This window comes from Geotrypetes seraphini, chromosome 3 (genome assembly GCF_902459505.1).
Source record: "Geotrypetes seraphini chromosome 3, aGeoSer1.1, whole genome shotgun sequence".
Classification (NCBI taxonomy): domain Eukaryota; kingdom Metazoa; phylum Chordata; class Amphibia; order Gymnophiona; family Dermophiidae; genus Geotrypetes; species Geotrypetes seraphini.
The window spans coordinates 161,492,974-161,517,571 of NC_047086.1; the positions used below are offsets into that span (position 1 = coordinate 161,492,974).

Consider the following 24,598-nt stretch of genomic DNA (forward strand, 5'->3'; position numbering starts at 1 on the left):
GAAAAGGGGGACCCCCCCCCCCACTGGTCAGGAAGATATGGGAGAGAAACGGGTAAGACAGCGTGGGATTTTTTTAGATCTGTTTGAGCCCATAGAGACTCAAACCTCAGAGAGAGAAACAAAAATCTGGCAGAGCAATGTTGAGAAAGATGACCTACAATCTTCCTATGGATTTTGAATAACAAATGAGACACAAGTCAGATAAGTGACTGGTTTAAAAATTTTCTGTATGTAGTTTCTGAGCAGTGCTAGAAGAGCTGATTGCTTGGGTAATTGTGTTTTTAAACCCTGCTGGAAGAGAAAACAGTTTGGATGTGTGTTTTTACTGGGAGGGATTGTTCAGAGAGTAATCATCTTGGCAGCCAAATCCCTAAATTTAAGACTAAACTATCCTAAGGAACTAGTTTTAACTTTGGGGAAGGCCTGATTAATGCAGGAATTGGGTAGAGTTCTCCCATTCTTCCTTTTTTTTGTTTATACCTTGCTGACAGTGAGAAGGTAAAGTTTTGGTTGTTTTTTTAAAAAAAAACTGAACTTTATTAAGGAACTGAAGCTAACAGCAGTGCTGAAGCCTAGAATAAAAATGAAATATGGAAATATTTGGAGCTTGTGTTTTAAAAGAAGAGCAAAATACTGCTTATTTTTTTTGGAACTGACAGAAGGAGGTTCACGAATCTAGCTGAACCAAGAACTTTCTATACTTCAATTTCATTGTGGCTCAGGGGAGCGGAATTAGAGAAAAAGATTTTCAGTGGGTTTTTTTTTTGTTTGTTTTTATTTGTCTACAAGCTCTCTTATGAAGAGATAAGGATCCCCTGTTGCATCTTATCACCCTGGATTAAATAAAAGAGTGTTGTTTTGAGAACAGCTTGCTGAAGGACTCTGTCCTGTGTCACTTGGGAGGTGGAGAGATCCAAATCATTGGGAAACAGCCGATCTGAAAAGCAGCCCTACCCCTGCCGGATGCTCTGGAGACATGACTAGGCAAACACCTAGGCTGGGGCATTGACAGTAGCATGAGGAGGGATCTAGTTAAGCTAAAAAGTCTGGTCCAGAAATCAGGGATGTCTATGCTATTAAAGTTTTTTGTATTTTCTGCAAAAAAAAAAGCAAATCTTATCCAATAGCCCTTCTGAAATTTAATTCACTAGATGTTGAAGAGCTGGGCCAAGGACCAATCCCTGCGGTACACCACTGGTAGCATCCTTTTCTTCCAAGTGAACTCCATTTACCACCAATCTCTGTTTAGTTCCACTTACTGAGTTTCCAACCCAGTTGGTGACTTTTCAGTCCAGATCGAGGACACTTTGTTTATTGATCTCCTATGTAGAACTGTGTCATAGGCTTTACTGAAATCTAAGTACAACACATCTAGTGCTCCCCCTTAAACAAACTGTTTAGTCATCCAGTCAAAGAAGTTAATACAACCATGCTGCCTCTGGTCCTGCAATCCATTTGATTCCAGAAACCTCTCTGCCTTCTGATTTTAAAAGCATTTCCATTCATTTACCTTCCACTGAGGTAAGACTAATTGACTTGTAGTTCCCAACCTTTTCCTTACTTCCACGTTTGTGGAGAGGGACTACATCCACCCTTCTCCAGTCCTCTGGGACCACTTCCAATTCTTGAAAATGTCAGCCTGCCAGAAACTCCCTGAGTACCTTCAGTACCCTCAGAAGCATGCCAACTGGCCCCATCGCTTTGTCTACCTTTAGTTTAGCTAACTTCTCACGAACACAGTCTTCTAAAATTGGGTCAAGGTCCCTTAACCAGCACTCATCTGACATAGTATTTCGCTTGATCTCTCATAAGAACATAAGAATTGCTGCTGCTGGGTCAGACCAGTGGTCCTTCGTGCCCAGCAGTCCGCTCAAGCAGTGGCCTTCTGGTCAAAGACCAGTGCCCTAACTGAGACTAGCCCTACCTGCGTACGTTCTGGTTCAGCAGGAACTTGTCTAACTCGTCTAACTTTGTCTTGAATCGTCTGCTTTCGGTCTAGTAATTCACACTTTCCTTTTGAACATATAATATTTTTTGAGTTTGGTTAAATAAAATGCTACAGGAGTGTTCACTAATGTTTGTAGTGGGGATCCGTTATGGTAGCATTCTGATTTGTGATATGCACCAGACCCGGTAAGGCTTTCTTTTCCTGATCTTATTTTTTTTTTTTTTTTTTAATAAAAGGAAACAACCATGTCATTGCTTTTTGGGGAGTTTGTGGTTGAAAACATCAGGCAGTTTTCTCACTTTTTTGATTTTACAAGCTAAGGTATCCAAGATCTCAAGGAATTATAGTTAAATTACACATAAACAAATAGGGAAAGCATAAGGAACATTAACTAATGGAATTCTTATTTATATATATGTGTGTGTGTGCCAACCCAACACAAGCCCATTCAAGAAAACAATATCTAACTACACTCTCAACCAAGTTTCACAGCACAGTAAACATATAAAACATGAAAACCCAGCGGAGCTATTAAGAAAATACTTATATAGTTATCTTCACTGGAATTGGAACTAAAAATGGAGACCTCTAGATGAGCACCTCAAAAAAGCTTTTACTGTGAAAATTACCACGAGGTAGGAAAAATCCTCAGATCCCCCCCCTCCACTGAACCAACAACTAAAGTTGTAAACAAGTGGAGGCTAATCGGGGTACATTTAAATCATTGGCATAAAAAACCTCTTCATATAATAAATATTTCACTTAAGAAAAAGCCTTGTGCAATGCAAATAAAGAGGTATCCACTTTACTATTAATTAGCCAGGAAGATAAATTAGCAACTATAATGCTTAAATCATCATGGTGGAAAACAAAAGCACGCCACACATCGACGATGACCAGCGTTTCGTTAATTATAAGCTGCCTCAGGATGTAAAGGTGGTCAGTCCTACAAAACACAAATAAAAATATTTAAAGTACTTAGCTTCTACAGAAGATCTTTTCCGCTTCCTCAGATAAACGCAAGCCCCAATGTACTTTCACTAAAGCTCCGAGATTAAACATGGTGGCTCCTCGAACACAGAAAGTAGAAAATGCCCCGCCTATTTAACCTTTATGCACCGGTTTCCAATTCCCAATTGTGATTGGGTACAGCTGTATATGATGTAATCACAAATTTTAAAGCTACAACTCCAAATTGTTTACAACTTTAGCTGTTGGTTCGGTGGAGGGGGGGATCTGAGGCTTTTTTCCTACCCTCGTGGTAATTTTCACGGTAAAAGCTTTTTTGAGGTGCTCATCTAGTGGTCTCCATTTGTAGTTCCAATTCAAGTGAAGATAACCATATAAGTATTTTCTTAATAGCTCCGCTGTTTTTTCATGTTTTATATGTTTACTGTGCTGTGAACTTGGTTGAGAGTATAGTTAGATAAGTGTGTGTTTGTAAGAAATGTTCACATGTGTAACAGAAAGGTTTTACTCACATCAACTCAGTCCTTGGCTCACGAAAAAAAAAGTTATTGCTCACATCAACTCAGCCCTTAGAAGAAGCATTGGGTGCACAGAAAGAGTTTCACGGAAGCAGAACTGGAGCTGTGATGTATATGCTTTTTTAATTTAATATGTGGGCACATGTACAGTGTATATTTATACCTTTTTGGGGGTAGGCATAAATCTGCATTGACATTTGTATGCTGTTAGGGCTGGTTCTGGTGGCTTCTTTTATAAAGGCACATTATCATCTGTATTGTCTTTTTGTACTTCTCACATTGGACCCCTGTTAAGGTTACCTCCATAATACTCTGAATAAACCATGTTATGCAGCATATTTGTAAAAAAAATAAAATAAAGCTGTTCTTTTACTTGTGTTTTAGGATATGCTGGGTTCACCATGTAACAGGGGTTTGGGTGTATCCTGTTTTGGACTACATTGGTCCAGAAGCAAAAATAGCCTTCTTTCTGGTGGTTACCATTATAATTAATATTTACTTCATGGTGGGAGAAATACTGAACAGCTACATATGGGACACACAGAAATGTAAGTACTGCTTTCAGAAGTAGTAATATTTCATCTTTTTTCATATAACATTTGTTTTGGTTCATTAAAATTCATAAAAGTAAGATATCACTTCATCTCTTTTTCTCTTTCTTTCTCATGAAAGGCCTGAAAATTTTAACACATTGTATAGTAGTTTGTAGTTGTACTCTAATTCTTTACATTTTCATTGGAAGAAAAAAATAACCGACACAGTAAAATGGAGGGGGGGAGGGGGACAAAACATTTTTTTTAGATATATTAGTGATAGGAAGAAGGGCAAAACTGGCATTGTGAGATTCAAAGATGAAAGTGAAAAATCTGTAGAAGCTGATAAAGATAAAGCTTAGTTACTTAACAGATATTTCTGTTCTATGTTCACAGCTGAAGCACCAGAAGCAGGACCGCAGAAGACAAACGCAAATAGTGATAGAGGTGTGGTAGACCCTGATTGATTTTCAGAGAATTGTGTATGTGAGGAGTTAGCTAAATTAAAGATGGACAAAGCGATTTGGCCAGATGGTGTACATCTGAGGATGCTGAAAGAAATTAGGGAAGTTCTGACAGTTCCGCCTGGCTGACCTTCTTTCAATGCTTCTCTAGAGTCGAGAGTGGGTTACCATAGGACTGGACGAAAAGTGGATGTGATCCCTCTCCACAAAAGTGGTAGTAAGGAAGAAGTAGGGAACTACAGGCCAATAATTCTGACTTCTGGGATAAATAAATTAATAGAAATTCTTTTAAAACATAGAATAATGATGTTTCTGGAATCCTGTGGATTACAGAACCCAAGGCAACATGGATTCACTAGAGGTAGGTATTGTCAGACAAATTAGATCAATTTCTTTGACTGGGTGACCAGAGAATTGGATAGAGGGAGTGTGCTAGTTAAGGAACCAGATGGGTGACCCGTCAATTGAGCGCAGGACAAAAGCGCTCTGACAAAGACGTGCCGACAATCGCATGCAGGATGAATGCGTGCCGCCGGTTCCACCGCTTTTAAAGTTGTAATGTTAGCGCTGTGAGGGATGTGTGGAGCAGACCCCCCTTCCCCCCCCCCACACACCACACTACACTGAAAAAACTCCCAAACTCCGAAAACTGAACAGAAAATGGAAGTTTTCAGTGTACTTAGGGGTTAACCCCTCCAACCCCACCCCACCCCCCCAATGGGAGCGTGAGGACTTCTACATGTACTGGGGGCTTCCCCCCATACTCCCCTCACAGCGGTAACATTACCAGTTTAAAGTGGCGGGACCAGCGGCGCACATACATCCTGTGCTTTAGTTACGGAACCGCTAAATGTTGTGTATTTAGATTTTAAATAATCAATCTTCCTATAAAAATCTTGTCACAGACAAATAACCCTAAAAAATTAATGGTAGTGTGGAAACATCTTCCTGAAAATTCAGCTTTGATCTTTAACCATGGTAAACTTTCCCTTGCGATTTTTAGCCTAGGGGAAAAAGACTTCAAGGGCTAGCAGCTGCCCGTTTTTAGAACATGTCTTAGCAAGTCAGCCACTTGCAAGCTATCATTAGTCAAAAAACCCTTAACGGAGCGACCCCGTTTCACTCTGCTTAGAGTTTCGGCAGGAGAATATCTGCCCTGTTGTTAGCAGCCACAGAGAAGTTGTTATACCTCTTCAGTTGGAGCAACGTGCTGTGGGGCACATGAGGGAAGGGCAGGAGCTGCAGGTTTAGCACCAGTTAGGTGGTTGTGGGGATCATAAAAGGCCTCTTCTTGGGGAAAAAGAAGTCCTCTGGAACCCTGGAAGGAGTGAGGGTGAACCCAGCATATCCTAAAACATGGACACTGGAGCCCAAGAAAAGACAGAGTGATCCCCGAATGAACTCCTCAGGGGTCCTTCATCAGGGATTTACCCCATATTTTGTAAGCTTTTATGGAAAGCCTATTTAAACTGTCAGGGGTCTCCTTCCTTGGCTGAGGGGACTCTGGGGGCAGTGCAGGGTGATGTAGATTCTCCCATTGTGCTTTTGCCAGCAGAAGTGGCTGAAGAAGAGCCAGAGGACTAGTCCAATGCTGTTAGGGGAAACTGGAGGTCGTATTCCATGCCATTACTGTCTCATAGTGAGACCTCTATCCTGCGGGATTCAAAGTCACAGGCTGAGGCTGGATTCCAGGAACTGACAGTTTCTCTTGAGCAAGGGGAAGATCTGACAGTGTGCCTCCTCTTTAAAGTGTCTGCGTTACTAAAGCTTATTTCAGAAGTGCTGAGGGAACTGAGTCTGGAGCCACTTCAGGTAATGGCAATACAGTGCTCAATTATGAGTGCTTTCCATCAAATCCAGACCTTATTGCTTTAATTATGGAGCATTGGGAAGCCTAGGAGGGCCTCTGAATCCCATGGCTCCTGAGTTTTAAGCAGTTAATTTTCCAACCTAAGGTGAACTTGCTGTTAGCTCAAGCCACCAAGCATACCTCCCTTCCTATTGAGGGGGGGGGGGTGTTGTATTGAAGGATGCTCAAGTCTGATGTTGACCTTAAGTGTCAGTTTGAAGCCCTGGCCTTGGGGCTTAGGGTGGCCTCAGTGGCCTCTTTCATTGCATGAGCCTGTCATACCAGAGTCCATTGACTTTCCGGCACAGGCAATGAAATGTGCCCCTAGCGGGGATTGACTACGTGGCAGATGCCTTGTATGACATCATTCAAGTCCTAAGCAAAGTCTCGGCTTATTTCATCTCCACTCGCAGAATGCTCTGGATTAAACAGTGGATGAGAGATTCAGCTTCTAAGGCCATCTTCCCTTTAAGGGACAGATGCTATTCAGAAAGAGCCTGGATGACTTTATGACCAGTGTTGACCGATCCATCAGCCAAAAACGCTTCTGGACGGTAGACCTCGGAATTCCAGAGGATCCAATCGGAATAATTTTTGTGCCTTTAGATGATTCCAACAGTATTTTGGAGGACCCTCTGCCCAGAATGTGTGTCAGAGGTCCCATCAGAGATTTGACACCCTCAGGCATACACAATCCTCTGGACTGCATTCCATCACTGCTTCCAAGAAGTCCCACAGATAGGAGTCAGAATTTTAGGAGGCATGGGCACGGATCAGTTCGGATCGATGAGTGCTGGACATCATCCGAGAATGATACAGCCTTAAATTCAGCTTCCTTTTGAGGGATCAAGGATTTGGCAGCTAGGTGCCTGGAGAGGGCATCCAGATTCTGAGCGACAAACTACAGGCTCTTATTTATTTAAAAAAATTTTTAGCCCGTTTACACCTCAGCGGTTTACAATAACATAAGGCAAACACAAGCAAAAAGTCCAACAGAAGTGCAGTGATACGTCAAACAGCAAACAAAAAAGAAAACTGCAGCAATGATGTACAAAATACCAAGTCTATAATCAATAAACAGGTTGTATCCAAAATATATGGTCCTATTTGGGTTATAAACCAGTCCCATTATAAGTCAAGTCATTTGCCAGATTGCAAATGTTGGAAACAGAAATAAGGAATGCCAACCTGGATGTGGTGGCGATATCCGAAACCTGGCTCACAGACACCCACGGGTGGGACATGGTCATACTGGGTTACAACTTGCTTCGCCGGGACAGAGACGGTAGGAAGGGAGGGGGTGTAGCATTATATACTAAAGATGACATTAAGGTCACGAGAATCTCAGATGTCCAGTATACTGGGGAATCCCTTTGGGTTAATTTGGCCAGAGGGAAGGACAAATGCTTGTATCTTGGCGTAATTTACAGACCCCCAAGACAACAGGATGACCAGGATATGGAAATAATCGAAGATATAGAAAATATCACCTTGCGTGGGGACACAGTATTGCTAGGTGACTTCAACATGCCTGATGTGGATTGGGTTACACTTACCTCTGCTTCCGGCAGCAGCAGGAGGCTATTAAACTCTATGAAAGGAGCAAGCCTCAGGCAACTGGTGTTGGAACCGACAAGGGATCAGGCAATACTGGACCTGATACTTACCAATGGAGAAAGTGTCACAGAGGTCTCGGTGGGCGACACATTGGCCTCCAGTGACCACAACATGGTATGGTTCAATATCAGGAAAGGTTTCACTAAATCTACTACACTAACCAAAGTCCTCAAATTCAAGGACACAAATTTCAAAGAAATGGGAGACTTCGTTCACCAGGCGCTACAAAGCCAAGAAGAAACCGATAACGTGGAAGACATGTGGTCGACTTTGAAAGCAACCATACAAGAAGCAACAAACCGCTATGTAAAATCAGTAAGTAAATGGCGAAGGAACAATAAGCCACAGTGGTTTACTGCGGAGATCTCAGACCTGATCAAGGAGAAGAAAAAAGCATTCATCTCTTACAAACAATCAGGGAAGCAGGACTCTAGAGCAGACTACCTGGCCAAATCAAAAGCCGTCAAAACAGCAGTCAGGGAGGCTAAATTCCTCATGGAGGAGTCTCTAGCAAAGAACATCCAGAAGGGAGATAAATCCTTCTTCAGGTATATCAGTGATAGAAGAAAAAACTCAGGCGGGATTGTACGTCTTAGGAAACCAGACGGAGACTATGTGGAAAAGATTCGGAAAAAGCCCAACTATTAAATGAATACTTCTGCTCAGTCTTCACCCGAGAAGCGCCAGGGCTCGGCCCTCAGCTACAGACAAGGGTTGGCTCAGTTGACCCGTTTAGTAACTTTGAGTTTACGCCCAGCAGTGTCTACGGTGAGCTGTCAAGGCTCAAGGTTAGCAAGGCAATGGGGCCGGACAACTGCACCCAGGGTGCTTAGGGAGCTGAGTGATGTCTTGGGGAGCCACTGTCCACGCTCTTCAACCTCTCCCTTAGTACAGGCAGCGTCCCGTTGGACTGGAGGACGGCTAACGTCATTCCACTCCACAAGAAAGGCTCAAAGATGGAGACAGCAAACTACAGACCAGTGAGTCTAACATCGATAGTGAGCAAACTAATGGAAACTCTAATCAAACACCAATTAGATAAGATCCTGGATGAGGAGAATCTACGGGATCCCCGACAACATGGATTTACTAAGGGGAGATCCTGCCAATCCAACCTGATCAGCTTCTTTGACTGGGTAACGGGGAAGCTGGATATTGGGGAGTCCCTGGACATCGTGTACCTGGACTTTAGCAAAGCATTCGATAGCGTACCACACCGCAGGTTACTGAGCAAGATGAGTTCTATAGGATTAGGTAACACATTGACGAAATGGGTTGGGAGCTGGCTTGGAGGTAGGCTCCAAAGGGTGGTGGTGAACGGCACCCCCTCCGAAATGACGGAGGTGATTAGTGGAGTACCACAGGGCTCAGTCTTGGGCCCAATCCTATTCAACATCTTTATAAGAGACTTGGCAGAAGGGCTTCGAGGTAAAATAACATTATTCGCCGATGACGCCAAACTGAGTAATGTAGTGGGCAAATGCACAACAGACGAAGATTCAGTGCCCGACAACATGATGCACGACCTACTCCTACTGGAGCGATGGTCTAGGACGGGGGTCGGCAACCCGCGGCTCCAGAGCCGCATGCGGCTCTTTTCCACCTTTGCTGCGGCTCCGGTAAGTCCGGCGTCGCGCGGGAAATAGCCATGCTGAGAAGTGAGCTCAGCACATACACAGATGAAAGCCTTGCTTGCTGATTGGTCCGGCGGCCCCGCCCCGCCGTGCCGCCAGACCAATCAGCAAGCAAGGCTTTCATCTGTGTAGTGCTGAGCTCACTGCTCAGCATGGCTATTTCCCGTCGCAACGCTGGACTTGTAAGGTGCCTGAAAAGAAATCATCCTGGCCGGGGTCGGTGTCATGCTCCGGAGATCTACAGCCTTCCTATCTCCCTCTCCCTTCTACCTGCTTCCGGCCACATCCCCTGCTCCGCGGCTCTCTTCGGCAACTCAGCAGCAGCAATCGACACAAGCTTCTGACGTCGGGGCCTACCCTCTGCGAGTCCCGCTTGTTTCAACTTCCTTTTTCCACAAAGGCGGGACTCGTAGAGGGAAGGCCTCGATGTCGGCAGCTTGTCTTGATCACTGCTGCTGACGAGTTGCTGAAGAGAGCCGCGGAGCAGGGGATGTGGCCGGAAGCAGGTAGAAGGGAGAGGGCCAGATGCAGGACTCGTGGGTGAGGGAGGAGAAGAGAGAGAGAAAGAGAGAGGGGAGGGAAACAAAAGGAAATTTTCATACTGGGCTGGGCCGGAGTGGAGGGAGGGTGTAAAGATTCTGGCTACAGGGTGCAGTAACAAAGGAAAAGGGGGGAAAGCTGAAAATGGAGATAGTGACACAAAGAAGAGAAAGAGTAAGCAGGACCTACTGAATAAGGATAGAGATACAGAGGGACATGAAGAGGAGGTGAAAAATAAAAAAAATAAGGGGGGGGGAATGGGGGGGGGGGGGGGGGGGGGAGAGAATACTGGAAAAAGGGAAAAGTGTGTGGTGGGGGGGAGATAAAGACATTGAAAGGGCAAATGGTGAACATGGGGTAAAGACAAGGACAGAGACAAATGAAGATTCTGAAAAAGTGGTGAGATAGGGATATAGGTGAGATGGACACAAAGAAGGGTGATGCTGGAAAATAGGTGGAATGGTAATTCTGACAGACACAGAAGGGAAATGCTGGATCAAGGAGGGATGGGGCTCAGGCTGGATGGAATGAGGAGAAATGCCTTGTTGGCCCGGAACTTCCTCTCCTACGTCAGAATTGACGTCAGGGAGCGGAATGCTGGTCAGCGCAACACTTCTGCAGGGAAAGCTTGGGACGGCGGTGGCTTGGGGGCTGTTCCCCGATTGCGGTGGCAGCAAACGAGTGGCTTGGGGAACGGCACGGAGACAGAAAGAAGGGGGAACAGGGAGACAGAAAGAAAAAGTTGGGGGAGAGAATGAGGTCTGGAGGAGAGGAAACATACAGGAGGCTGAAAGAAAGGAAGAAAGATTGGATGCACAGTCAGAAGAAGAAAGTGCAACCAGAGACTCATGAAATCACCAAATAGCAAAGGTAGGAAAAATGATTTTATTTTCAATTTAGTGATCCTGTATATAGCATTAAGATAAGAAACAATATATGCAGTGTTAGATTTGTTTTATAATGGTTTTGCGGCTCCAAGTTTTTTTTTCTTTTCGAAAACGGGTCCAAGTGGCTCTTTATGTCTTAAAGGTTGCAGACCCCTGGTCTAGGACATGGCAACTCAACTTCAATGCCAAAAAATGCAAAGTTATGCACCTGGGCAGCCAGAATCCATGCAAGTCTTATACCCTTAATGGCGAGATCCTAGCAAAAACGGTAGCAGAACGAGACTTGGGGGTAATCGTCAGTGAGGACATGAAGTCTGCCAATCAAGTGGAGCAGGCTTCGTCCAAGGCAAGACAAATCATGGGCTGCATACGAAGGGGTTTCGTCAGTCGTAAGGCGGAAGTCATTATACCATTGTATAGATCCATGGTGAGGCCCCACCTGGAATACTGTGTGCAATTCTGGAGGCCACATTATCGCAAGGATGTGCTGAGACTGGAGTCGGTGCAAAGAATGGCCACCCGGATGGTCTCGGGACTCAAGGATCTACCATACGAAAAACGGCTTGACAAATTACAGCTATACTCGCTCGAGGAGCGCAGAGAGAGGGGGGACATGATCGAGACGTTCAAGTATCTTACGGGCCGCATCGAGGCGGAGGAAGATATCTTCTTTTTCAAGGGTCCCACGACAACAAGAGGGCATCCGTTGAAAATCAGGGGCGGGAAACTACGAGGTGACACCAGGAAATTCTTTTTCACTGAAAGAGTGGTTGATCGCTGGAATAGTCTTCCACTACAGGTGATTGAGGCCAGCAGTGTGCCTGATTTTAAGGCCAAATGGGATCGGCACATGGGATCTATTCACAGGGCAAAGGTAGGGGAGGGACATTAAGGTGGGCAGACTAGATGGGCCGTGGGCCCTTATCTGCCATCTATTTCTATGTTTCTATGTTTGGTTGTTCTAGTGGTGCTAGATTGGGCCCGCAGGCTTGATTTGTTTGCAGAAGAACAAGAATCTCCGATTACTGGTCCATATGGATCTTGTCTTAAGATCTAGGTCCCATAGAGAATCCAGAACACTATGGGCTTACAGCATGGCTCTAGAGCAGGTAGCCCTATTAAGAAGAGGTTATTCAGAGGTGGTCATCACTATTCTTAGAGCAAAGAAGCCTTCAACAGTTGTGGCTTAAGCTAGGGCCTGGAAGATTTTTCATCACTGGTGTGCCAAGGACTACGTAGAGCTGTTTAAGAGCTCCAATATCAGTGATCCTGGCATTTTTGCAAGCAGGACTTGAAAAGGGTCTGGCAGTTGGTTCTCTGAAAGTATAGGTAGCAGGTCTTTCATGCTTCAAAGCTTGAGGGGAGAAAGTTTCTGAGGCCTCTCACCAGGATATGACAAGATGTTTAAAGGGGGCTCTTCGGCTGCATCCTCCAGTGATGCTACCCTTCCCCTCCTGGAATCTTAATTTGGGCCTTCAAGGGCTCAGCAAGGCTCCATAAGAGCCTTTGCAGGAAGCTTCCCTACTGGACCTATCAGTGTTCTTGGTGGTGATTGCTTCAGCGAGACGGGTCTCGGAATTACAAACACTCTGTTGCAGGGAGCCATTCCTCAAAATTATCGAAGCAGGGATTTCTTTACACATAGTTTCATACTTTTTGCCAAAAGTGTTTTGGCCTGCCTTCTCAATCAAGAAGTCTGATTGCTCACATTTCACCCCACAGTTAGAATACATATTTTTGTGGATATCTTTTGTTTCATGAGTAAATCAAGGAAAATGTTTGTTGTTTACCTGCAATTACATCACTTTCTTTTCCAGAGATAAATAAAAAAAAAAAAGATTTGGCATCGATACGTGAACATTTCTTAAGAAAGAACTAAATATTTCATGGGGTGTCCTAAATTTTTCTCATGACTGTATATGCATACCTATACATACATGTGTAAATGCCAAAACTACATGTTCACTATTCTGCAAATACCCACTTAACTTACATAGCGCTAATTTTCAAGGGGGATACATATGGGCAAATATTTGGTGGAACACGGATTGGGATCAAACGTACATGCATAGCATAGAATATTGTAAGCCACATGTATATCTGCAGCAATTAGTCAATAATACACCAGTATATAGTTTGCATAAATGCTCATGCCTAAATATTAAGCACGTATACTGTATATACCCACTTTGGACTGATCTATACTTAGTAACAGTCACATTCATTTTTGAGACAATGTTAAACCAATAATCCAGTAATTTATTCATTTTACTTGCTAAGTTCCACTATAAGATATTTTTCCTCTCTCACCTGAGATAGGCAAGACCTAGTCTCTGACTAAATGAATGTGGTAGAAATGTGCATTCTTGCTCCTGATCCATATTACCGCACATGAGATACAAGCCTTAGAAGTCAGCCTTGCTTCGGCCACACTGCCCCACCGCTGGAGTCGCTGTCCAAGGGACCCATCCATACTGGCCTGACCCACATATTGGACCCACATACTGGCCTGATCCATATTACCGCACATGAGACACAGGCCTTAGAAATCAGCCTGGCATTAGCACCACTGGAGTCGCTGTCCAAGCTAACTCCAACCTCTCTCAATTTGTCTTGCCACATACTGGATCGTAGAAGTCTGACTGGCATCGGTTTCACTGCTGGGGCTGTCATTTAAGCACCACTCCTGCAAACCATAAATTAAGTTATAGTTCTTGATCTGAAGAGTTTTGTGTTGATACTAGACTCTTTTAATTCAAGGATTCATTGTATCTATCCTGCACATTTTTCAACTCCATCACTGCTTTTGCCTTTACCACCTCTTCAGAGAAGTCATTCCACGCATCCACCACCCTCTCAGGTATCATTTATAGCAGAGGTGCCCAAAACATCGATCGCGATCTACCGGTCGATCGCAAAGGCAATGCCGGTAGATCGCTGAGCCAGTCTTCTCCCTAGTGTTTTTAGCATCTTTTAGCCGGGCGTTCTGCCCAACTAATTTAGGTGAGCACCTGGCTGTCTTGCTCAGATGACACGCTTCCCCCTCAGCGTCCTCCATTATTCCCTCTGGACCTATCACAGTTGAAAGTTAATTACGGCAGCCTGCAGAGTAAACGTAGCAGGCTGCCGTTGGTCTCTAGCACGTTTCCTCTGCCGTGGTCCTGCCCCTGACTTTAGAGGAGAGAGTACGTGCTACATAGGCTGACTGCAGCCTGCTACGTTTGCTCTGCAGGCTGCCATAATTAACTTTCAACTGTGGTAGCTAGGCCCAGAGGGAAGAACAGAGATGAGGACAGTTTGAAGATAAACTATGAGAAAGTAAGTCTGTACCCTCATCCATCCTCTTGTTGAAACATAGCATTTAGGAAAGTACTCCTCTCAGTAAGGCCCCCAGAGTGTCTTCCCAGCTGCCTGTGGCATCCGTTTGCTGAGCACTTTGAAATGTATTCATTTTAAGTTTGCTACTGTTTTGTCTAGTTTCAGAGGCATAAAGGGGAATTAGCTCAAGTTGCAATCAAGAGGTAAGACTGTGTCCAGTGGCGTACCTAGCATATGTGACACCCGGGGCCCATCATTTTTTGACACCCTCCCCCCATCTATATGAAAAATATATTTTTTAGTAACAATCCACATATCGCACAACAATAGTGTACCTAGGAAAAGGCAGCATCTTAAACACTGCAGTGAGCACTAGAACACTAACACATACATTATAAAACTAAACAAGCCAGATCCCGCACAGTCAATTGATTCTGCAGTCAATGCCAACTGAAAACTATGTCCTTTTCATACACACAGAACAGAGATACACCCTCGCCCAATATGGAATAATCACAAACTAAAAATAGAAATATGTAGACAAAAGTTAAACTGAACCGCCAAGAAACCAGACTCTGGATGCAATGCAACACCACAACACCACAAAAACAGTGACACATGTACCATTATACTGTGCAAAATATAAAGACAGTAGATGTAAATTTGAAAAAACTGAAACATAACAATCACCACTTTACAAATTAACAAATAAAAATAAAACAAATAATGAGAAATAAGAAAATACCATTTTATTGGACTAATCCATTTTTCAATTAGCTTTCAGAGGCCAAATCTTTCTTCAGAACAGTACAGTATACTGCTGTTATGCTATTCTGTCCTGAGGAAAGGGGTGTAGTCCAATAAATTGCCTTATTTCCATTTCCTATTTATAAACTTTTATCAATACAGTTACAATACTACTTGATTCTAAGTAAAGCAACAAAAAAAATCTTTCTACCTTTTGTCATTTCTGCTTTAATCATCTTCTCTCTCTTCTTTCTATACAGCGCTTGTCCTCTCTCCCTTCCATGCAACATCTGCCCTCTCTTTGCCCCTTCCACCCAGCTTCTGCCCTCTCTCTGCCCCTTCCACCCAGCTTCTGCCCTCTCTCTCTACCCCTTGCGTCCACTGTCCACCCTCTCTGCCCTTTCCATCCAGTGTCCGCCCTCTCTCTGTTCCATATGGCAACTTCCCTCTTTCTATGTCCCTTCAATAAACTGTATATCCTTTGCCCTTTCTCTCCTTTGTACTCTGTGCCTTTGTACTCCTGTGCCCTTTCTCTCCATTTCAGCTTCACCCCCTCTCCATTTTTTTTTGTCTCCACCACTTCCCCTATGCTCTGGCACCTCTATCCCCTTCTTTTCCCCCATGCCCTGGCATCTCTCTCCTCTCCTTCCATCTCTCCCTTCCACTCCATTATCTGGCATCTCTTCTCCTTCCTTTCTCACCTTCTTTCCTTTCACCTGGTCTGGCATCTGTCTCCTCCCCCTCCCCCCATATGCCCTGACATATCTTCCCCCTCCATGGTCTTGTAGCTCCTTTCCTTTCCCTCCCTCCTATGGTCTTGACATCTCTTTCCTCTCTTCTCCCTTCCCTGGTCTTCCTTCTCCCCTCTCCCCAATTGGGTGCAGCAGCAGCATTTCTCTTCCCTCCCCTCCCCCATGCCCTGGCATCTCTCTCCTCTCCCCCACTCCCTCCATTATCTTGCATCTCCACTCCTTCCTTTCTCTCCCTCCTTCCTTCCTTTTCCCTGGTCTGGCATCTGTCTCCTTCTCCCCCCTATAGTCTGGTATCTCCTTTCCTTTCCCTCCCTCCTATGGTCTTGGCATCTCTTTCCTCTCCTTTCCTTTCCCTGGTCTTCCTCCCCCCCCCCATTGGGTGCAGCAGCAGAATTTCTCTTCCCCCTAATTGGGTGCAGCAGTAACAGCATTTCTCTCCCCCCCATCACTTCTTCCTCCCCCCCGCCTCGGTCGGCAGATTCGCTACAGGCTAAGGCAGGAGGTAAGCTTACAACATGGAGCTCTTCTTGCTTCGGGCCTTCCTCGCTGCCGGGTCCTGCCTTCACGGAAACAGAAAGTCGGCAGGACCCGGCAACGAGGAAGGCCCAAAGCAAGCAAGAACACCAAGTTGTAAGCTTTTCTCCCTGCCCTATCTTAGCCTGTAGCGAATCTATTTCTCGGACCTACTTCATTTATCTTAGGTACCTTCTCCCTCCGTTAGCCAGCAGCAGTTACTGAAGCACGCAGCTATGAGCTTCCGCCTCTCTTCTTTCTGATTGGTTTCGCTTTGTGCAGGAGATGAGGAGAACACTGCTGCTCCTTCCCCGAGCCAGGCCCGACGCGTACAAGCATCGGGTCCACAAGCTTTCACTTCCGGCGTCAGTTCTAACGGGGAGGAAGTTGCCGGCCAGCCAGGCAGCGATTGGCTGGCCCAGAACTTACCCTCCGACGTTAGAATTGACGCCGGAGGTGAAGCCTTGTGGGCCCGATGCTTTTTCCCCGCACACCAGCCCGCCTCACCTTTTGTCTCCATCTACCAGTTGCCGGGTTAAGGAATGACTCTGCGGGGGAGCTGGTGCTGGGATGCGGCGGTGAGACGGAGCAGCGGCAGAATAGGGAAGGTGGCCGGCTGTGCACCCCCTTGGGACGTGCACCCGGGGCGGACTTCCCCCCCCCCCTGCCCTCCCCTTAGTACGCCACTGACTGTGCCCATCGCGAAGGCCCTGGTGGGATGGGGGTTGCCTTAGAGATGCTGGATCGGTGGGGGGAGACAAAAGGACCTTAAGGAGGGGAGGGGGAGAGCAGCTTTCAACCAAAAGCCTTGAACCAAAAGGGAGGGGGAAGACAGGGCAGATCCTGGACTATCAGAGTGGTTAGAGAAGGGAAACTCCCCGAACCGAGGAAAGAGAGTTGCCAGGCCCTGGGGAGGGGGAAGACAGAGTGAGAGAGACAAACACCTGCACCAAAGGTGGGAGGACTCAAAATGTTAGCAGAAGGAAGATAGAAAGAAGGAGAAACCTGAAACAAAGGGAGGCTGAAGAGAGGGGGGCAGATGTTAGCTATGGAAGGTGCAGACAGAGGGGGAGAGACCATGAGGAAGAACAGATAGATGCACGATCATAACAGAGGAGGGAGAGAGAGGGAGGCATGTTGCCAATAGGGGTGGAGGAGAGAGGAAGAAAAGTTGGACTTCTGCAGGGACAGAGAGAGATGTTGATTGGGGAATGGAACGAGGTCTGGAGGACAGAAGAGGTGCACTCGATATATATATATATAAATAAATATGGAGGTCTTTTACTAAGGCATGCTAGCCGATATAGTGCTAATGCATCCAAAGAATATAATGGGCGCATTAGCACTTAGCGCGCGCTAAATCGGTTAGCGCACCATAGTAAAAGAGGGGGTATATGTTTAGTGTTTTTATTGTTGGTAGATCATTTTGACTTGGTCGTTTTAAAAGTAGCTCGCAAGCCCAAAAAGTGTGGGCACCCCTGATTTATAGAATAGTGCTTAGTGCTAGGAACCATGCCTAACTTTAGGCATGGTGTAAATTCTCATGCCTAAATTAGGTGCAGATCCTCTTTATTTTATAACTATGTGTATTAATTCAAGGAAATGCCCCTGATCTGCCCATGACCCTCCCATTTTTGTGGCCCCTTTTTGGACCCATGTGTAAAACTTAGGTGTGTAAATTTTAATTAAATCCAATTAGCACCAATTACTCATTAATACCCTAATTATTTATTGAGATTTATTTACTGCCTTTTTCATGAAGAGGTTCGCCCAAAGTGGTTTACAGTGCATTGAACAAAAATCAGGTACTCTTAAGTATTTTCAAGTTTATTAGGTTTTTATATACCGCCTATCAAGGTTATCTAAGCCGTTTTACAATCAGGTACTCAAGCATTTTCCCTATCTGTCCCAGAGGGCTTACAATCTATCTAATGTACCTGGGGCTTTGGAGGACTGAGTGACTTGCCCAGGGTCACAAGGAGCAGCATGGGGTTTGAACCCACAACCCCAGGGTGCTGAGGTTGTAGCTCCAACCAATGCGCCACACACTCCTCAAATTTTCCATATCTGTCCCAGCAGGCTCATTATTGAATATGGTACCTAGGGCAATGGTGGATTATGTGACTTGTCCAGAGTCGCAAAGAGCTGGCTGGGATCGAACTCACAACCTCAGGGTGAGAAGACCACTTCCCTCCACTAATTGACTCATTATTCAATTCAATTATTCAATTCAATTCCAGATTTGTGCACACAATGTTAGTGCTTTTTATAGAATTTGGGTATTAATCTACTATTCTACAAAGGAAACTAGGTGCTTATGCTCCTTTATACAATATGCTCTTACCGGCACACTTTTATAGGATTGTTCTTGTAGTGGCAAAGGACACTGGGACAAATTTGTCCCCATCCCTACAGGATCTCAATATGCCTGTTCCATCCCCGTAAATTCTGTCCCTGTCCCATTCCTGCAAACTCTTCCTTAACCACCCAAGCCTCAAACGCTTATGGTTTTAAAGCGTTTGAGATTTGTGCAGATGAGGACAGGGCTTGCAGGGACGGGGATGGAAAAAATTTGTCTCCGTGTCATTCTCATGGCAAGACTTAGGGTCCACAATAACTGTGGCTTGTGGTCATTGAGCTGAGTGGGATATAAATAGATTACAATTCATAGGATAGTTGTGGATAAAGTCTAAATGTCAAAGTACACAACAAACAGCAAGGAAAACAAACCCCATGTGGAACTAACAAGTAGTAAAAGAGTGGGGATTGGAACTGTACAGATAAACCAGAGAGAAAATGAGTAAACAAGTATTAATTGGACTCAATACCTGATGAAAGACTGTTTTATCAACATTGTAATCAATAATACTTGTTTACTCATTTTATCTCTGGTTGATGTGTGCAGTTCCATCCCCACTCTTTTACTACTTTAAAATCTAAATGTACCGTAGCTTAGTAGAGGTTGGTTCTAATAGAACTGTATGTCCAAGAAGCAGGAAGAAACTGCTATCCAAAGAAAGCACAAAACATTAATAGCAAATTTAAGTTTCAGAATTGGAATGATGCTACTTACTAATGACTGAACCAACAAAGGAAAAATCTTTTACTAGAAAGAAAAAGAACTAGGGCTTCAGGAAGATTAAAAATGTTAATCATATTGTACAGTATTGATTAAATGCAATTACTAAGATATTTTAAAAGAAAATACAGTATGACAAACACAAGCAATTCCTGAAATCAAGCAGCAGCTGCAGGCAGAAGCTATAAACTAAACAACATTAAATTTTATGAGTTGTACACTCCTAATGCTCACCTCTTTACATTAGACCCACAATATTATCCCTTTTTATACCCTGTTAAGCTAACTGCTTTTAACCACATTCTGTGGCAATGAATTCCAGAGTTTACTTCAACATTAGGTTAAGAAATGTTTTTTGATTTTGTTTTAAATTTACTACTTACCCCCTTTTTTACAAAGGCGCATTAGCCGTTTTAGCGTGCGCTAAATATTAGCACATGCTAACATGTCCATAGACTTATAATGGGCACGTTAGCATATAGGACACCTTAATAAAAGGAGCCCTAAGTAGCTTCGATGTGTGCCTCCTAGTCTTTGTACTTATGGAAAGAGTAAATAAGAGATTCACGTCTACCCATTCCACTCAGTATTTTATAGACCTTTACTGTATCGCCCCTTGGTCATCTTTTCAAGCTGAACAAGTTGCAGATTCATTTACTATAGCTTATTCCTGTGCCAAAATTCACTAAGTCAATGGTATTTTCTTGACAGTGAGGCTTCTTATTATGTGACAAGCCAAGGAGTGGGCTTGGACTTCCTACAATAAACACCATCATGAACAGACATTTAAATAATAGCAGAGGAACAATAAGAAAGAAGAACCATAGAAGCAGACCCAACTGCTAATTATTTTGCTATCTGAATTTTTTTTCCCCTAGAAATCTCTGTGCTTGCTCCAAGTGTTGGAGAGGGCACATGATAAGTTGAAAGAATTCTTATTTAATATGTGAGTTAAATGAATATCTTTTTATTCCAGTTTTGAGGAAACATTTATATTAATTAATTTCCATTATTTCCTACCTGTTAAAAATGATTGAAGTTCCCAGGTAAATAAATATTTGGAACCATTAAAGGGTTAGATTGAAGCCAAGTTATATCCCCATGAGATCTGGCACATAATCAGTTGTTTGATATTGCGTGCTATAAATGATTTATTACTGGTTGGTGCTGCTAGGTTAGAACATAAGAAATGCCTTCACCGGATCAGACCCTAGGTCCATCCTGTCCGGCGATCCGCACACACGGAGGCCAATCCCGGTGTTCCCTGCTAAAGACCTTGTTTACCCATATCTAGTGTGAGGAACTATGATATTTTGCTGTACAGATACAGGCACCTTGGTTTAGGGGCTAAATTTTGCCTTCAGTCGGATTTTTTTTTCACTGAATGGGTAAGTAAGGATTAATTGAATTATCATTAGCCAGAGGCTGGGGTGTAGAGTTTCCGTGGGCTCAAATCTTTTCTTCTGCTTTTTAATATTTTCTCTGGTGCACATATTTTACAGGAGTCACACTAACCCTCATCGTGCGATTAAAGCAATTATTTGCTCCTGTGTAATGCCCCGCTGCTTCTCCGGGTCTGAAAATGGCTGCAGTACCAGCAAATGGGTGCTGCCTCTGGCTTTGCTTCACCCCCAAAACAGGAAATTACATCAATATCTGATGTAATTTCCTGTTTCTGGACCTGACAGGGCCAGTGACATGATGCACACGCTGATGCTGACTCTGCAGCCACTTTTAGAAAGGAGAAGCAGCAAGTTAAATATGAAGCATGTGAATGTGAACTATATATTATAAACCGCTTGGATCCTTTTTAGGCTGTTATGCGGTATATAAAGTTTTTAATAAACATAAATATGAAGCCCTAAAAACCAATTAACATTGCTGACTGACATTGCAAATATTTGTTCCAAAATAACTCCATTCCCCAGTATATCTAGTATCATCATTAAGGGGGGAATTCATTGGTGTATGCTACTATTTTAGCACAGGGTCTCATTTTATCCAGTGAGACCTTTTCTAAAATAACCCATTTTCACAGTGGCATACATTGATGAATTCCCCCTAAATGTATTTTCTGCCATTTTCTAGTCATTGGACTTTTGTCTAATATTCATTGTTTCTATTTAAGCTGTTTTACTGGTGCTGTACTGCTAAGTACAGTGGAACCTTGGTTTACGAACATAATTCGTTCCAGAAGCATGCTCGTAAACCAAAATACTTGTATATCAAAGCGAGTTTCCCCATAGGAAATAATGGAAACTCGCTTTGATACATTCCCCCCCCAGAGGCCTGCGGCGCTGCTCCCCCCCTCCGTACGAACTGGCACCCCCCGCCCGAACAACTTGAACTTACACCCCTGTCTGGCAGCGGCACGCAGCCCAAAGGATGAGCCGGTGCCGCTAGAAGATCTTCCTGCCTCTGCCGGGCCTTGAGCATGCATCTGCGCATGCTCAAGGCCTTCTAATTCTCCCTCTCGCCAAGCCCCCTGCGCGCCCAACCCAAGAGAAGCCAGCAGCGAGCAACAGCCAATCCCATTGAACCAAGCCCTGCGTGCGCCCAACCCAAGAGAAGTAAGCAGCGAGCAACAGCCAGTCCCAAGTGTCTCACCTTGTGCGGGTAGAAAGTGACACTCAAATCAGCTCAGGGATCCGGACCGACCTACTGTACCTTCGAGCTGGGAAGAAGACTGACTGGGGCCGGCTTGTTGTTCCCCAGCTGCTGGCAGCGGATGGATCCTTCGTTGAAGGAGAGGGAATGCAGGCCTGAAACGGTGCACAAGAGAATGGCTAATAAAGTAAGTGCACGAGGAGATCTGTGCCGCTCCCACACCGCTTTACTGTCCTGTCCTAGTTCAACAAAGAAACAATCATATTCAAAATCCCGACAGGAATGCTTCCTGATTCGTTTTACTGGAACTGAGTAAAATACTAAGCTGGGGGTGAAGTTAGACATACCCAGGACGTGCCATTAAAGCATGAGTGAGGAACAATGTGGAACGAATCATCTGAGTTTCCATTATCTCCTATGGGGAAAGTTGCTTTGATATACGAGCGCTTTGGATTACGAACATGCTTCTGGAACAAATTATGCTCGTAAACCAAGGTACCGCTGTATATAGATTTTATTGAAAATATAACAACACAATGATACAGACAATGTCTTTAAAACAAATTCCCAAGCTCCTATACAACAAATATAAATCTGCCTGCCCTCATCAACTCCCCTCCCCAAAAAACCAAACAAACCCAACAACTGTCTATCAGAGTCCATTCTTCAACATCTTTACAAAATCTTTGATGCCCGAGATCGGTTGACTTCTCTATTCAATATATAAACACCAAACATTCTTTCCAAACATGCATTGCCAAGTAACCACGTGTTTCCAACAATTGGCAATGGCCCCAAGCACTGCCATTAGGAGGTGCCTTAGGCACTAGGGCCAATTAGGCCCCCTCCCGGTGCATTCAGTGATGCACTAAGAGGGGCCTAAGACTTTGGGTCAGATACCTAAGGCTCCTCAGCCAATCAGTCTTAGCCCCCCCCCCCCCCAAGGCATTCCAGGATGTACCTGGAAGAGGAAGGCCTGTAATTTTGTTGAGGCAGGCCTGCCAGCATGAGGGAGTGGGCATCCCTCCTACCTATCTTCATTTTAGAGGTATGAGGTGGGGTTTGAGGGTTTGCAGTAGGGCCTTAGCAGGAGGAAGTGGGCATCTCTCCTGCTGATCTTCAATATAGAGGTATAGGGGAGGTTCGTGGTGAGTATCCCAGGTGGTAGGAGGGCGTGGGCATCCCTTCTGTCAATCTTCAATTTAGAGGTACATGAGGGGGTCTGGGGAGGGGGTTGAGGGTTCATGGCAGAGCCCTAGTGGTAGGAAAGAGTGGGCATTCCTCCTGCTGATCTTCAGTTTTAGAGGTAAAGGAGGTCACGGTGGGACTCCAATGGCAAGAGGGAATGGGCATCCATCCTAGTGATCTTCAATTTAAAGGTGGGGGAGGGGGGAGTTGGGTATGTGTATTGTCCAGGTGGCTTAGGCAGGAGGGAGTGGGCTTCCCTCATGATGATTTTATTTTTTTTTTAATGTTCAGGGGAGTGGGGGAGGGCCCAACGTGACTTTTTAAAATGGGGACAGATATTATGTGTATGTAACACACGCACAACTTCTGTGCCCATGAAAAATAATAAAGCTGCTGTTCGAGGTACTTTTTTTTTTTTTTTTAACACTACCGGCACCTCTAGACATGTCGGAAAATTTTGGAGTGTTAAAAACTAGCACTTTATTTTGTGCATTATGGGGGCTTCAATCAGAGTAATCATTTTAATACTGATGAGTTTGTTGTAATCTATTTCCATATGATTAATGGAGGCTGCTACAAACCACAGAAAAGACTGTGATTTGCTGTTTTGGGCATTGATAGCTGAACTATTTCAATGCTAAACAGGTTAAACTAGTTTAGCGTCAATTGTTAGTCACCTCTCTGGGGCTATGCAAATGAGAAGAAAAGCCTTCTTGGCTTTCAAATCTTATCCTTGGAAGGGACATATTTCCTTTAATTTCCATGCAAGTGTATGATGAAGTTAGGGGATAAATCTTTTGTATTCCTTGACCCAGTTCATTTTAGAAATTTTGTGGAAGTTAGGGACCCTCCAGTTCCGATAATAGCATCCTCTCCTATTTTGGCTATGGCCTCTACTGCATAGTTAAATCTTATAATAAGTTTGTAACCTTAGGTCTCTGGAAAAACATGTTTATATATTGCTTAAATTGTGGGATAATTTTTCCTTATTCCCTTTTCCCTCTTGATTTCATTATACAGTGGTACCTCGGTTTACGAGTGCACCAGTTTGCGAGTGTTTTTCAAGACGAGCAAAACATTCGCAAACTTGGTGCCTCGTAAACCGAGCTTGCCTCGCTGTAAGAGCACCCCCCCCCCCCCCGCGATCTGGCACCCCCCCTTGCCGCCATAGGGCACCCGCCCCCCCCCCCCCGCCGCCATCGGGCACCCCCCCCCCGCCGCGACCTGAGATCCCCCAACCCACCCGAACCCTCTTCTTACTTCCAGTGTAGCATCAGCACCCACACCAGCATGTCCTGTGCGTTGGTACCGGTGCCCGAAAATCTGCTTCCTGTGCGCACATGCTCAAGGCCCGGCACAGGAAGCAGATTTTTGGGCACCGGTACCAATGCAAAGACATGTTGGTGTCAGTGCCGATGCGGAGGCTACACTGGAA

General features: G+C 44.5%; 1 protein-coding gene across 2 annotated transcripts in view; it reads left to right on the top strand.

The window, feature by feature from the left end:
• The window catches only part of AIG1 (androgen induced 1), a 168,582-nt gene that overhangs the window by 137,744 nt on the left and 6,240 nt on the right, over positions 1 to 24,598 (top strand). Inside the window, exons 5-6 of one of the 2 annotated variants that reach the window (XM_033938233.1) lie at positions 3,820 to 3,983; positions 4,365 to 4,415. In XM_033938233.1, the coding sequence (XP_033794124.1) occupies positions 3,820 to 3,983; positions 4,365 to 4,415 (215 nt within the window). The remainder of the gene's footprint in view (positions 1 to 3,819; positions 3,984 to 4,364; positions 4,416 to 24,598) is intronic. The other variant, XM_033938234.1, reaches the window with a different exon arrangement.